Source organism: Podarcis pityusensis (genome assembly GCF_964106645.2).
Source record: "Podarcis pityusensis genome assembly, chromosome: 13".
NCBI lineage: Eukaryota > Metazoa > Chordata > Lepidosauria > Squamata > Lacertidae > Podarcis > Podarcis pityusensis.
Genome location: NC_138038.1, coordinates 40768418 through 40779462, shown reverse-complemented (window position 1 = coordinate 40779462; position 11045 = coordinate 40768418). Strand labels below are relative to the sequence as shown.

Genomic DNA, 11045 nt, shown 5'->3' with positions numbered 1-11045 from the left:
CTCTATCCCTCTTTCCTCCCTCCTGATGCCCTCTCATGTCTCTGCCTACCAAAGTCTTGTGCGGCTGTTTGATGCAGCAGCCCTGGCTACAAGCTCCCCAGGCCAATGGTACCTCTGGGGTTGGCCAGGGGTTGCCTCACTGTGGGGCAGTGTGAGGAGGCACCTCTCCTTGGGGCAAGGGGGGCAGCTCAGAGACCAGGGGCGGCAGCTGCGGCTGCCCAGAGGACTCCCAAGGAGAGGGGAGGAGAGAGGAGGCTGAGGGAACACTCCACAAGGAAGGGTGTTTGAAAAGGGGTGAGAGGCTGCCCGCTCTGCGGGAAAGGGGTGACATAACTCAGCTCCTGAGCCCCACAGGGGTGCCGCAGAAAGAATGCAGTGGGTCGATTGTTTTTGTATGCCACAACTGCAGCTAGAATTTTGTTAGCTAAGAATTGGAAAACACAAGAAGTCCCAACAGTGGAGGAATGGCAGATGAAAATGATGGACCTTTCGGAGCTAGCCAACCTGACTGGAAGAGTCCACGACCAGGAGGAGGAGGAGTACCAGAAGGAATGGATGAAATTTAAAAGACTATTTAGTTAAATATGTTAAGATAATTTAATTGGAAAAATTTGCAAATATCGGATAAGTTTAGGATTTAAATATGTGATGTTAGAGAATAAATGTTTAAAGTTAAATGAAAAGAAAGAACGAAGTTAAGTGATTAATTTGATGAGAAATTTGGGTTTGCAAAACTGTTACAAAGATATATACTGAAACTCAGCCAGAGGGATTAGAGGAAGTCACCTAACAATGTTATGAAGATTGGATTAAGTACAGTTAAGATTTGTTTGTTTGTTTGTTTGTTTGTTTGTTTAAATTTTTTGGAAAATCAATAAAAAAAATTGGGGGGGAAAAGAAAGAATGCAGTGGGTCAAGGGAGCCGTGGACTCAAAAAGGTTGAAAAGCTTCGCCCTAAAGGCTCATGACACGATTGCAGAGCCAAACACAGGATTCGTGTTTTTCAAATATATTTTTAGCTGCTTTCTTCAAACAAGAAAGAAATAACTCTCACACGGGTTTGCACAGACATTCTCAACCTCTTACTGAATACATAAACAAGGAGATTATTTGATGTTATCTGCAGAACCAAAGCAAAAGCGTTATCAGCTCGAGGGGTGCGAGGTAGAAAAGGGGTTCTTGAGGACATTACACACAGTCCAATTCTAAACTTCATTTTTCCAGAGTTAACCTCCTTGGATTCCAATCTCTAAGGGGGTCCCTGGCATTCTGACACGAAGGTAGGAGGATAATACTTAAAACATCTCAAAAGGCAGTGACGGAAGACAGAAATTTTGGGTTCTCTCTACAGTTCGAAAGGGCGAAATGGGGTTGAAGAAGTCAGAAAGGAAGGAGAGAGGAGCTGAACCCAGCAGGGTTGCCTTGTAGTGGAATTCAATAGCAGTTAGGGCCCACAAGCCCAATACTTCTGTGTGCAAATCCCAAATCTGGAAGGAGGATATGGGCAAGATCTTGTGTGCTGGGTATTTAGGGTTGTATCCAAGGCTGGTCCTACACAGTGCAGACCCACTGAAATTGCTGACTCTTAAGTTAGTAGTGCCCATTAACCTCACTGGGCCTTCTCTGAGTCGGACAGGATACACCCCTTAACCCCTGCATTGTAGCCCAGATTTACCCATACTGCCCTGGTACCCTCCAGATGTTTTGGGACTGCAATTCCCATCAGCAACAGCCAGTAGGGGCAACAGTAGAGGATGGCTGGAATTGTAGTCCAAAACGCCTGGAAGGTGGCAGGTTGGGGAAATGTTGTTCTAGCCCATGGGTAGGCAAACTAAGGCCCGGGGGCCGGATCCGGCCCAATCGCCTTCTAAATCCGGCCTGCAGACGGTTCGGGAATCAGCCTGTTTTTACATGAGTAGAATGTGTCCTTTTTTAAAAAAAATGCATCTCTGGGTTATTTGTGGGGCATAGGAATTCGTTCATTCCCCCCCAAAAAATATACTCCGGCCCCTCACAAGGTCTGAGAGACAGTGGAGCGGCCCCCTGCTGAAAAAGTTTGCTGACCCCTGTTCTAGCCTTTACCCAACCTTTTATGACCAACACGCCCTCTACCGAGCATACATTTAACATCAAGCAATTGAAAAGCACTCTTCCCCACCCCACAAAAGCACTAACCCGTAAGGTTGTGGTGATGCAGCTACACACTTTGGGGAGCCCCTCCAGGAATTCTGCACATGCTCTTTATCCTTAGATCGCTGCAGCATTCAGGCAGGGCTAATAACGGTGTGTGAGGGGGTTATTGTCTTTGTTTGTTTTTTATGGTACACTTGTGTTTTTATATTGCAAACCGCCCTGTGATCATAGAATCATGGAAGGAAACCCTGGGGGTCATTTAATCCAAACCTCAGCAATGCAGGAAACAAGAGGCTCAAACCCATAACCCTGGGATTAAGAGTCTTATGCTCTACCGACTGAACTATGACCTTCAGGTGAAAGGCGGTACAAAAATCTAAGGAATAAGCCATTCTCAGATATTAACCTTGCTCTGACTTCTTGTCCCCAACCACAACCCACAAGTTTCCACCCCTGCAGGATTCCTTCATACGCCCTCCAGGTTCCCCGAATCGGCTTGCACCCCATCAGCCCCTCTGGGAGACCCGGGCAACAGGCGATGCACCCGTCGGTGAGAGTCCAAGTGGCCCTTCTTGCCGAAGCAGCGCCCGCAGTCCACACACTCGTAGGGCCTCTCGCCAGTGTGCAGCCTCTGGTGCTCCATGAGGTGCGTGCTTTGGGTGTAGCTCTTCCCGCAGTCGCCGCAGACGTAGGGGCGCTCGTGGGTGTGCACCCGCCGGTGGCGTGACAGGTTTGAGCTGCGCCCGAAGGCCTTGCCGCAGTCCCCGCAGGCGTAGGGTCGCTCACCACTGTGCACCCGCCCGTGGGCCAGCAGGTCGGAGCTCTGCCCAAAGGTCTGCCCACACACCTCGCACTTGTAGGCCTGCTGAGCCGTGGGGAGGTGTGATCGGCGGTGTCGGGCCAGCGTGGCGGCCTCAGCGAAGGACTTGCCGCAGAAGCTGCAGACGTAGGGCCGCTCGCCGCGGTGCGTGGCCCCGTGCTGCTCCAGGTCGGCCAGGTCCACAAAGCGCTTCCCGCACTCCCCGCAGCGGTGGGGCCGCACGCTGCCTTCGGCGTGGGTGACGTAGTGGCGGGCCAGGTCGGGCCGGCGGGCAAAGCGGCGGCCACACAGTGAGCAGGCGAAAGGGCGCTCGCCCAGGTGGTTCCTGCGGTGCTGCAGGAGGTTGGAACTGGTGCTGAACTGGCGGCCGCAGTCGGGGCAGCTGTACGGCTTCTCCCCAGTGTGTGTCCGGAGGTGTTGGACGAGGGTGGGCCGGCCAGCAAAGGCTTTGCCGCAGTACTGGCAAGAGAAGGGACGCTGCCCCGAGTGGACCTGGCGGTGGTTGGCCAGGGCCGAGTTCTGCCGGAAGGTCTGGCCGCACTCAGCGCAGCGGTACGGCCGCTCCTCGGTGTGGATGCGCCGGTGCTGGTTCAAGGTGGTGCGGTGCCCAAACGCCTGGCCGCAGTCGGGGCAGGAAAATGGCCGCCCGTTGACGTGGATCAGCTGGTGCTTGGTCAGGACGGAGAGGTCGGCGTAGGCCTTGCCGCACTCTCCGCACACATAGGGCCTCTCGCTCGTGTGCAGGGCCCGCTGGTGGCGGACGAGGGCTGAGCGCACTCCGAAGGCCTTGCCGCACTCGCCACAGACGTACGGGCGCTCGCCCCGGTGGGCCCGGAGGTGGCGGACGAGGGCCGAGGACTGCCGGAAGCGCCGCCCGCACTCTGTGCAAGCGTACGGGAGCTCTCCGGTGTGGATAAGGCAGTGGCGGACGAGGGCAGAGTGGCTGGCCAAGCTGCGGCCGCACTCGCTGCAGATGTGGCGAGGCTTGGAAGGCCGCTGCTCAGCTACCAGCGCCTGCACCGGGACAGCCCAGCCGCTGAACGCCTCCTCATCGGAGCCGTTCCCAGAAAGAGAGCCCTGCTGAGAGTGGATTTCTTCCTGCTCCTCGCCACTGGATCCCTCCCTGGCCAGAGAACCCTCCTGGTAAGCGTCGGCCTCCGATTGACCCGCAAGGTCCACTCCCCCCAGGTGAGCTGCTCCCCAGCAAGGGATCTCTTCGGACTCCTCCCCATTGGATCCCTCAGCTTCAAGGGTCATCTCAGATTCAACCCCAAGAGAGGATGCACCCTCATAACCAACGGTCCCAGTTTCCTCCTCAGAATCCTCCCTTCCCAGAGCTGCCTCTGGACACAGGAGCAGCTGGGCTTCATCGCCACTTTCTCTGTGGTAAGCTATTTGCTCAGATTCTTCTGCAGCAAACTCATCGCTCGGCAGAGACCCCTTTGGATAAACAAACACCTCTGTGTCTTCCCCAATCTCCCCTATGACTTCCTCCACCTGGGCAGAGGGCTCCTCTAAGTCAGACACGCACCCAACATCTTCTTGCTCCTCAACAAAGACCACAGAGCTGCTCTCAGAGGCTTCCTCCTGATCCCGGTCTCCACAATCGTCCAAGCTGCCTTCCAGCCACGGCAGGTTCTCCCACTTGGCTTGGCTGTTCCTCTCCTGGAGCTCCTCCTTGGAGGACACTCTTGAAAAGCAAGCTTCCTCTCTGGACAGAGAGCGTGTTCCCTGAAACCTCTGCTGACGGCGATCCATTTCTTGCTGGGAATGGTTCTCCTCATCCTCAGTTACAATCCCAATTCGTCCTGGAGGGAGGTGGGGGGGGGAGGGAGAGAGAGAGAGAGAGAAAGAGAGAGATGCGCACAGCTCAGGAATACAGTGGTACCTCGGGTTACATACGCTTCAGGTTACAGACTCCGCTACCCCAGAAATAGTACCTCGGGTTAAGAACTTTGCTTCAGGATGAGAACAGGAATCGCACGACGGTGGCACGGTGGCAGCGGGAGGCCCCATTAGCTAAAGTGGTACCTCAGGTTAAGAATAGTTTCAGGTTAAGAACGGACCTCCAGAACGAATTAAGTTCATAACCCGAGGTACCACTGTACTAAAATACATTAAAGTCTTCCTAAGCAGTTGCACTATGTAATTCCCTCACAATAGGGTAAGTACAGAGTCCTCACTCATCAGGAATTTGGGGAAGGGCTTCCAGATCAGAGGCCGAGGTTTGCTGCCCTCACGCTCAGATTGGTTTTCTGGGAATCATCTATCTGACCATCACCAAAATCAGGATAACTGATTTGATGGATCATTGCTCTGATCTAGTAGGGCTCTCCTTTCTGCAACAAGCTTAGCTACCTTTGAGTACAAATACACCTATTACTGTGGTTCTGTGCAGTGAGCTTGATGGGTGATCAAGCACTTGACAAACGGCCTGGATCTATTATCCTCGGTGGTGCCAGCCTTTGGAATGCAGCAACCACCAGCATTCGGAGGGGCAGGCAGAAAAATGTGTTTTTTTGCAGTTTGAATGTGGACAGAGGAAGAACTCTGTGTTGACTGAAGGTGAAGGAAAACTTTCTTTATTCAAGAACCTGAGATCAGAGGCTGTGGTGCCTGTTTTAATGAACCTGCTTGCAAAATGCACGGTTTGCATAACCTTAAGCAGACATCTGAAAGGTAAGACACCGTAAACCTCCAGTACTCTCTTCTCTTGTGCAAAGGAAATTAAAACTGCTATACTCACTTAACTGAGAGTAAGACCAACTATAAAATCAGTAAGGTTCACTTCCAAGTAGATATGTATAGGATTGCCCTGTTAAGTCCTGTACAGCTATCTCTGCTTGGGAGAAGCAGGGCAAAATTTAACATTACCAGCGGGAGCCACAACAAAATGTTGCAGTTTAGGAGAACACTTTTCCAGTGTGTGAGTCAAGCCAGCCAGGCCATCATTTGCTATGCTCCATTCCGTTTCCCCTCTCACTTGTTTTTCTCCCTCTCTCATTGAATCATAGAGCTGGAATCTCAGCCAGCATTCTGTGGCCATTTAGCACACTCAATCCTTACTGAGCTATTTCCTACACCTTAGGCTTCTTTTTAATGTACTTTTACAAACTTGGAGGGGGGGAGGCGTTTCTCCAAACCTGCTGATATTTCCCCTGTTCTGAGTTGTTGTTATTGTTGTTTTGACTTCAATAAGCAATAGCAATCAAAGTCAGGACTTGCGGGGGGAGAAGAATCAGTGGTGCCGTTTCCTCACAGACGTCCAACATGCACAGCTCCTCACATTATCCTGCAAAAAGGCAGGAACTCCCTCAATCTCACACACAAAGACCATGCAAAGAACCTTGCAGGATCAAACAAAGCAGCCATGTAGCCTTGCACCCAGTTCCCCACACTGGACAAGATCTTACTGGGAAGCCCAGAAGCAAAGACATGGGCAATGACACATGCAAATACACACAAACACACCACAATTTGCCTCCCGGCAACTCATATTTGGAGGTGAGGTTACAGGGAACCAGGCAGAGGGCCTTCTCAGTAGTGGTGCCCGCCCTGTGGAACGCCCTCCCATCAGATGTCAAGGAAATAAACAACTATCTGACTTTTAGAAGACATCTGAAGGCAGCCCTGTTTAGGGAAGTTTTTAATGTTTGATGTTTTATTGTATTAAATTTTTTTATTCTGTTGAGAGCCGCCCAGAGTGGCTGGGGAAACCCAGCCAGATGGCAAAATAAAAAAAATCCTTCCAGTAGCACCTTTAAGACCAACTAAGTTAGTTCTTGGTATGAGCTTTCGTGTGCAAGCACACTTCTTCAGATACACAGATGGGCATGGTATAAATTAATAATAATAATAATAATAATAATTATTATTATTATTATTAGGTAATCCTACACCTAAACATGCCCATTCAATTTAGCAATGGCTACCTCCCTTTCTCCAGCCCCAACAGCAACTACTGAATTGATATTCTGGGAGCTGTAGATTGTTAGGGATGCTGAGCCTTGTCTGGAGATCTCTATACCCCTGGCTGAGCTACAATTCCCACCCAGGGCAGTTTAAGGAGCAATCAGTCTCCCAGGGAGATCTGGAAATTGCAGCTTTGGGAGGGGAACAGGGGCTTCCTATCAACTTTCAGCACCATTAACAAACTACAGCTCCCAGGAGTCTTTGGGGGAAAGCCATGACTACTTAAATTAGTATCTCGGGGCTTGAAAGGTATGTTGGGGATGTGGCCCAACACCTCCCTTTGTTCTCAAGTTAGCTTGTACAGCTGAATGCAGCTATCCTCCTTGGGGCTGCCTAGCTTGCATCCTTCCATAGCATTAGAATGTTTGTACTGTGTGCTCGTTTTGTGTGTATTTTAAGGTATCTTCTTGTTTAATAAAGTTTATTTTTAAAAGAGGAATGTGAAAAAAAGGAAGGGTACCCAATAGATGGAATGCACACGTCAAAAGCCTTGTCACCCAAAAATGCAAATCCATAGCACACAAGAGACCATCTATAACGAAACAGCAAAACACTCATACACAACGGACTCCCTAAACCACAGCCTCAAAGTGATTCTGGCATTATTATTATTTTTTGCACTAAACCAATCCGAAATTCAACATTTGGAAAACCTCCCCAAATATGGTGAAAACCATTTTGGAGGCAAGCTTCCAGAACGATTTAACTCCTCCCCGAGGTATTTTGCTATCCATGCCTTATTTTATTTGCAATTAAGGTCGTACGGATAAAATAAAAGACTCATTAACCATAACGGGATTGGGATTCATATAAACAACACAGACCCGTTATTTTTTTTAATTAAAAAAAAAAACCAATTTAACCTTTAGCTAAAATCTTCGCCGTTCATGAATTCCCACGATAGCACTTACCCAACTCGGTTTCAAATCCATCCCATCTTTCGGAATAAATGCAGCGAAAAAGAAAAGGGAAAGTGACGGAGAAGTAGTTTTTTTATTTTTATTTTTTCAAAGTAAGAGATCCAAAACCATCAGCACCCAAACCGAGATGGAAATAGCCAGCTTCTTCTGTGGAGTCCGTTTCCTTTGCAAGGGAGCCTGGGAAACGAAATGGTAAAAAGAGCATTCTGGGAGTTGTAGTTTCCTTTTTAACCTTCCCCCTTAAAGAAACAAGCTATTTTATCATTCGTTACATTTATTAAAAATAAATTTATTAAAAATCTTTATTGAATGTTCAAAAAGTACATAATTATATGGGCACTAAACGTGGTGAGATGTAAATAAAAGAGAGAAAAAGAAAAAGAGAAACAGCACCAGTGTAGAAGTGAAAATAAGGAGGGAAGGGGGCGAAACTCCAAACTATAAGTTGTTATTGTACTTCACCAGATCTTAACCTATTACAGTATTTGTAAGAATTGGTTCCAATTAATTGCATTTTTTAATTTTAATTTTCCTATGCAGTCCTTTTTAGTCATTGTAAAAGCTGAGACTGGAATAATAAAAAATTTTGAAATTTTTTATTTGAATTTTCTTTTTAATCCCACCATAGCTGCTTGCTTCCTCTATGCAGCAGCTCTGCAACCATGAAGAATTACAGCCCATCAGAATAGACAGCACTGACCAATGGTTTGGCTGCAGACTTCTCACAAAACTACAATTCCCAGAATCCCTTGCTGCATGGTCGCTTGCAGAGCACCAGGTATCCTATGTTTCCTGTGGCTTCATTCATGCCATCACAGCTTTGTGATGCGGAACTAGCCTGCCTAGATTGTAACAGGTTTGTATGGAGAAAACACAGGAATATTCCTGTTCTGTACATCCCTGAGCATCTCCTGCTCTGAGCTTGAGTCCGCATCACAATGCAGGCCAGGCTCCTGAACCGCCTTGCGATTCTCTGCAGGGTGCAAGGCAGTCAAGCCTGCTGGCTGAGGTGTATATAAATCAGAGCCTTTTCAGACATCTGAAGGCAGCTCTGTTTAGGGAAGTTTTTAATGTTTGATGTTTTATCGTGTTTTAAATATTCTATTGGGAGCTGCCCAGAGTGGCTTGGGAGGCCTGGGGTATAAGTAATAAATTATTGTTGTTGTTGTTGTTGTTGTTGTTGTTGTTGTTGTTCCGTTTTCCCCAGTCTGTTCCTGAGGTCTCCATAAAGCCTTTAAGCTGAATCACTGCCTTGGGTGAACTGCCGGGGATCTGTCACCTCAGCTGAATCACCGCTGAAGACTTGTTGCCTAATCCACCTGGAATCACCGACTGACCGCAGCCGCAAGGCCGGTCACACAGAGCAGACCTCATGGCCACCCAGAGCCACATCAAAATGGGACTACTACGCCGCATGAATCGAGTTTTTCCTCACAGCCAATCAGGTGACCCACCCTGAACTGAAGTGGGCCACACTGCTCAGTGTGTGTGGACCTGCCATGTTCAAGATCACCCAGGGTCTATTAGCCCCGGCCCAGCTGACCAAGACGCCATTTGACGCAATAATGGAGAAGCTGAGGACACACTTCGCTCCTCAGCTGTCGGAGATCGCCTGCTGGCATGCCTTCTACAGACAGGCCCAGGCCCCGGGTGAATCCATAGGGGCCTTTATTGTGGCCTTGCGGCAAGCCGCCTACCACTACAACTTCAGTGACCTGCATGTAATGCTCCGTGACCGTCTTGTGTGCTGCCTGAGGGACAAGGAGCTACAGTGGCGCCTTTTAGCCATGAAGGACCTGACCTTTCGGGTTGCTCCGCCTCATGGTGGAGACAGCCATCAAGATGGGGAGAGGGGTTCGCCAAGCACACAGCCCACCCATGGCCCAGAAGGCCGAGGCTGTGCACTCGGAGATTATTGACACAGAGGAAGATGAGGAGGTCCCGAGACTGCACACTGGCTCGTCCAAGCATTTTGGCCAACAGAGAGGTGCAGGGGTGCCTTGCGCCAGTTGCGGGGGCCCACATGAACAGCCATCATGCCATTTCCGCAATGCCCAGTGCCAGGCATGTGGGAAGACCAGCCATATTGTACGCGCCTGCTGAGCAAAGGAGCAGCTTGAACTCACATATACTTCAGTTCCAACTCTGCAATTCTCTGATTCTCTATGTATTAACTAGTTAATTGTTGCAGGATGTTGGACTAAATGACCCTCAGGGTCCCTTCCAACTCTGCAATTCTATGATTCTGTGTCTTGCATTGTGTGATATTTGCATTGCGTTTGTATGGCAATAAAATAAAAGGGGGGGGGGGGAATCAAGTTTGGGTGGCAAAGGATCTTTCTTTGCTGCCATAATTTGAACTTTGAACGCCATAGGATATCAGGTTTGGTCCAGCTCTCCATTCCCTACCCATTCTAGCCAGATGAACAGCTCTGTGGAACTCAAAAGCTTGCGCACCATTTCACATTTTGGTTGGGCCTAGTAAAGATTTTGGAATGCATGGAACTGGCCTGTGAGCAGATTAGTTGGTTATAGTTACAAATCTTTGAAAGCAGACCTAGGAATAAGCCTCATTGAACATAGTAACTCTTGCTTCTGAGTAAACACGCATAGGCCTGGGCTGTAAACCAGCATACCCCTATTTGCATGAGAGAGGAAAAATAGCTGTTTTCTCTCTTTTAATAAAGAGATGCACATTCATTGCAGAAGGTTTCATCTTGGAAGAGGCGTTCCATCTTTCATGGGGGGTTCAGATGAGCCCCCTTGTGTTTAAAGAAGACATGGGTGCTGCAGAACCTTGTGAGCTAATTCTCCACCACCTGTAACCCATGTACCTGGCAACTATTAATTTCTAATTATTTATGGCATTTCTATACCACATTTTTCTTCCTATGATCTCAAGGTGGTGTACATGGTCCTCCTCCTGATTTCACCCTCACAACCACCCTGTGAGGTAGGTTAGGCTAAGAGATGGCGACTGAACCAAGTTCACCCAGCGAGCTACATGACTGAAATGGGGAATCTGAACCCTGCTCTCCCAGGTCCTAGTCAAACACTCTTTAACAGTGCAACTCCCTGCCACATGTTTGGCACATGTAAGAAGGGTCCCTGTATGTGTGGAATCAGGATTAGGCCAGGATTTGCCCTTGCATGGGAGAGCTGTACACATGCACAATGGCATTTTCCCGTTTATGCCAAAC

General features: G+C 49.0%; 1 protein-coding gene and 1 long non-coding RNA gene across 3 annotated transcripts; one reads left to right on the top strand and one right to left on the bottom strand.

Annotated features, from left to right (window-relative positions):
• Positions 1 to 993: 993 nt before the first annotated feature.
• On the bottom strand, positions 994 to 8302 carry LOC308461759 (uncharacterized protein). Of its 2 annotated transcripts, none has more exons than XM_080978897.1 (2): positions 7837 to 8302; positions 994 to 4761 (listed from the first exon to the last, which is right to left on the bottom strand). In XM_080978897.1, exon 2 carries the CDS (start codon positions 4709 to 4711, stop codon positions 2600 to 2602), a length of 2112 nt encoding a protein of 703 aa, XP_080835023.1. In that variant the 5' UTR covers positions 4712 to 4761; positions 7837 to 8302; the 3' UTR covers positions 994 to 2599. The 2 variants fall into 2 exon arrangements, with proteins under 2 accessions (XP_080835023.1, XP_080835024.1); XM_080978898.1 differs by lacking the exon at positions 7837 to 8302 and adding an exon at positions 6097 to 6628.
• Positions 8303 to 8602: 300 nt separating this feature from the next.
• Positions 8603 to 10080, top strand: LOC308460276. Its single transcript, XR_013978525.1, has 2 exons — positions 8603 to 8701; positions 9053 to 10080. It is a non-coding gene; the product is annotated as an uncharacterized lncRNA (long non-coding RNA).
• Positions 10081 to 11045: the final 965 nt, after the last annotated feature.

Bases quoted from the DNA above. Each gene is read 5' to 3' on its own strand.
- LOC308461759 (XM_080978897.1), bottom strand. From the start codon at position 4,711: ATGGATCGCCGTCAGCAGAGGTTTCAGGGAACACGCTCTCTGTCCAGA.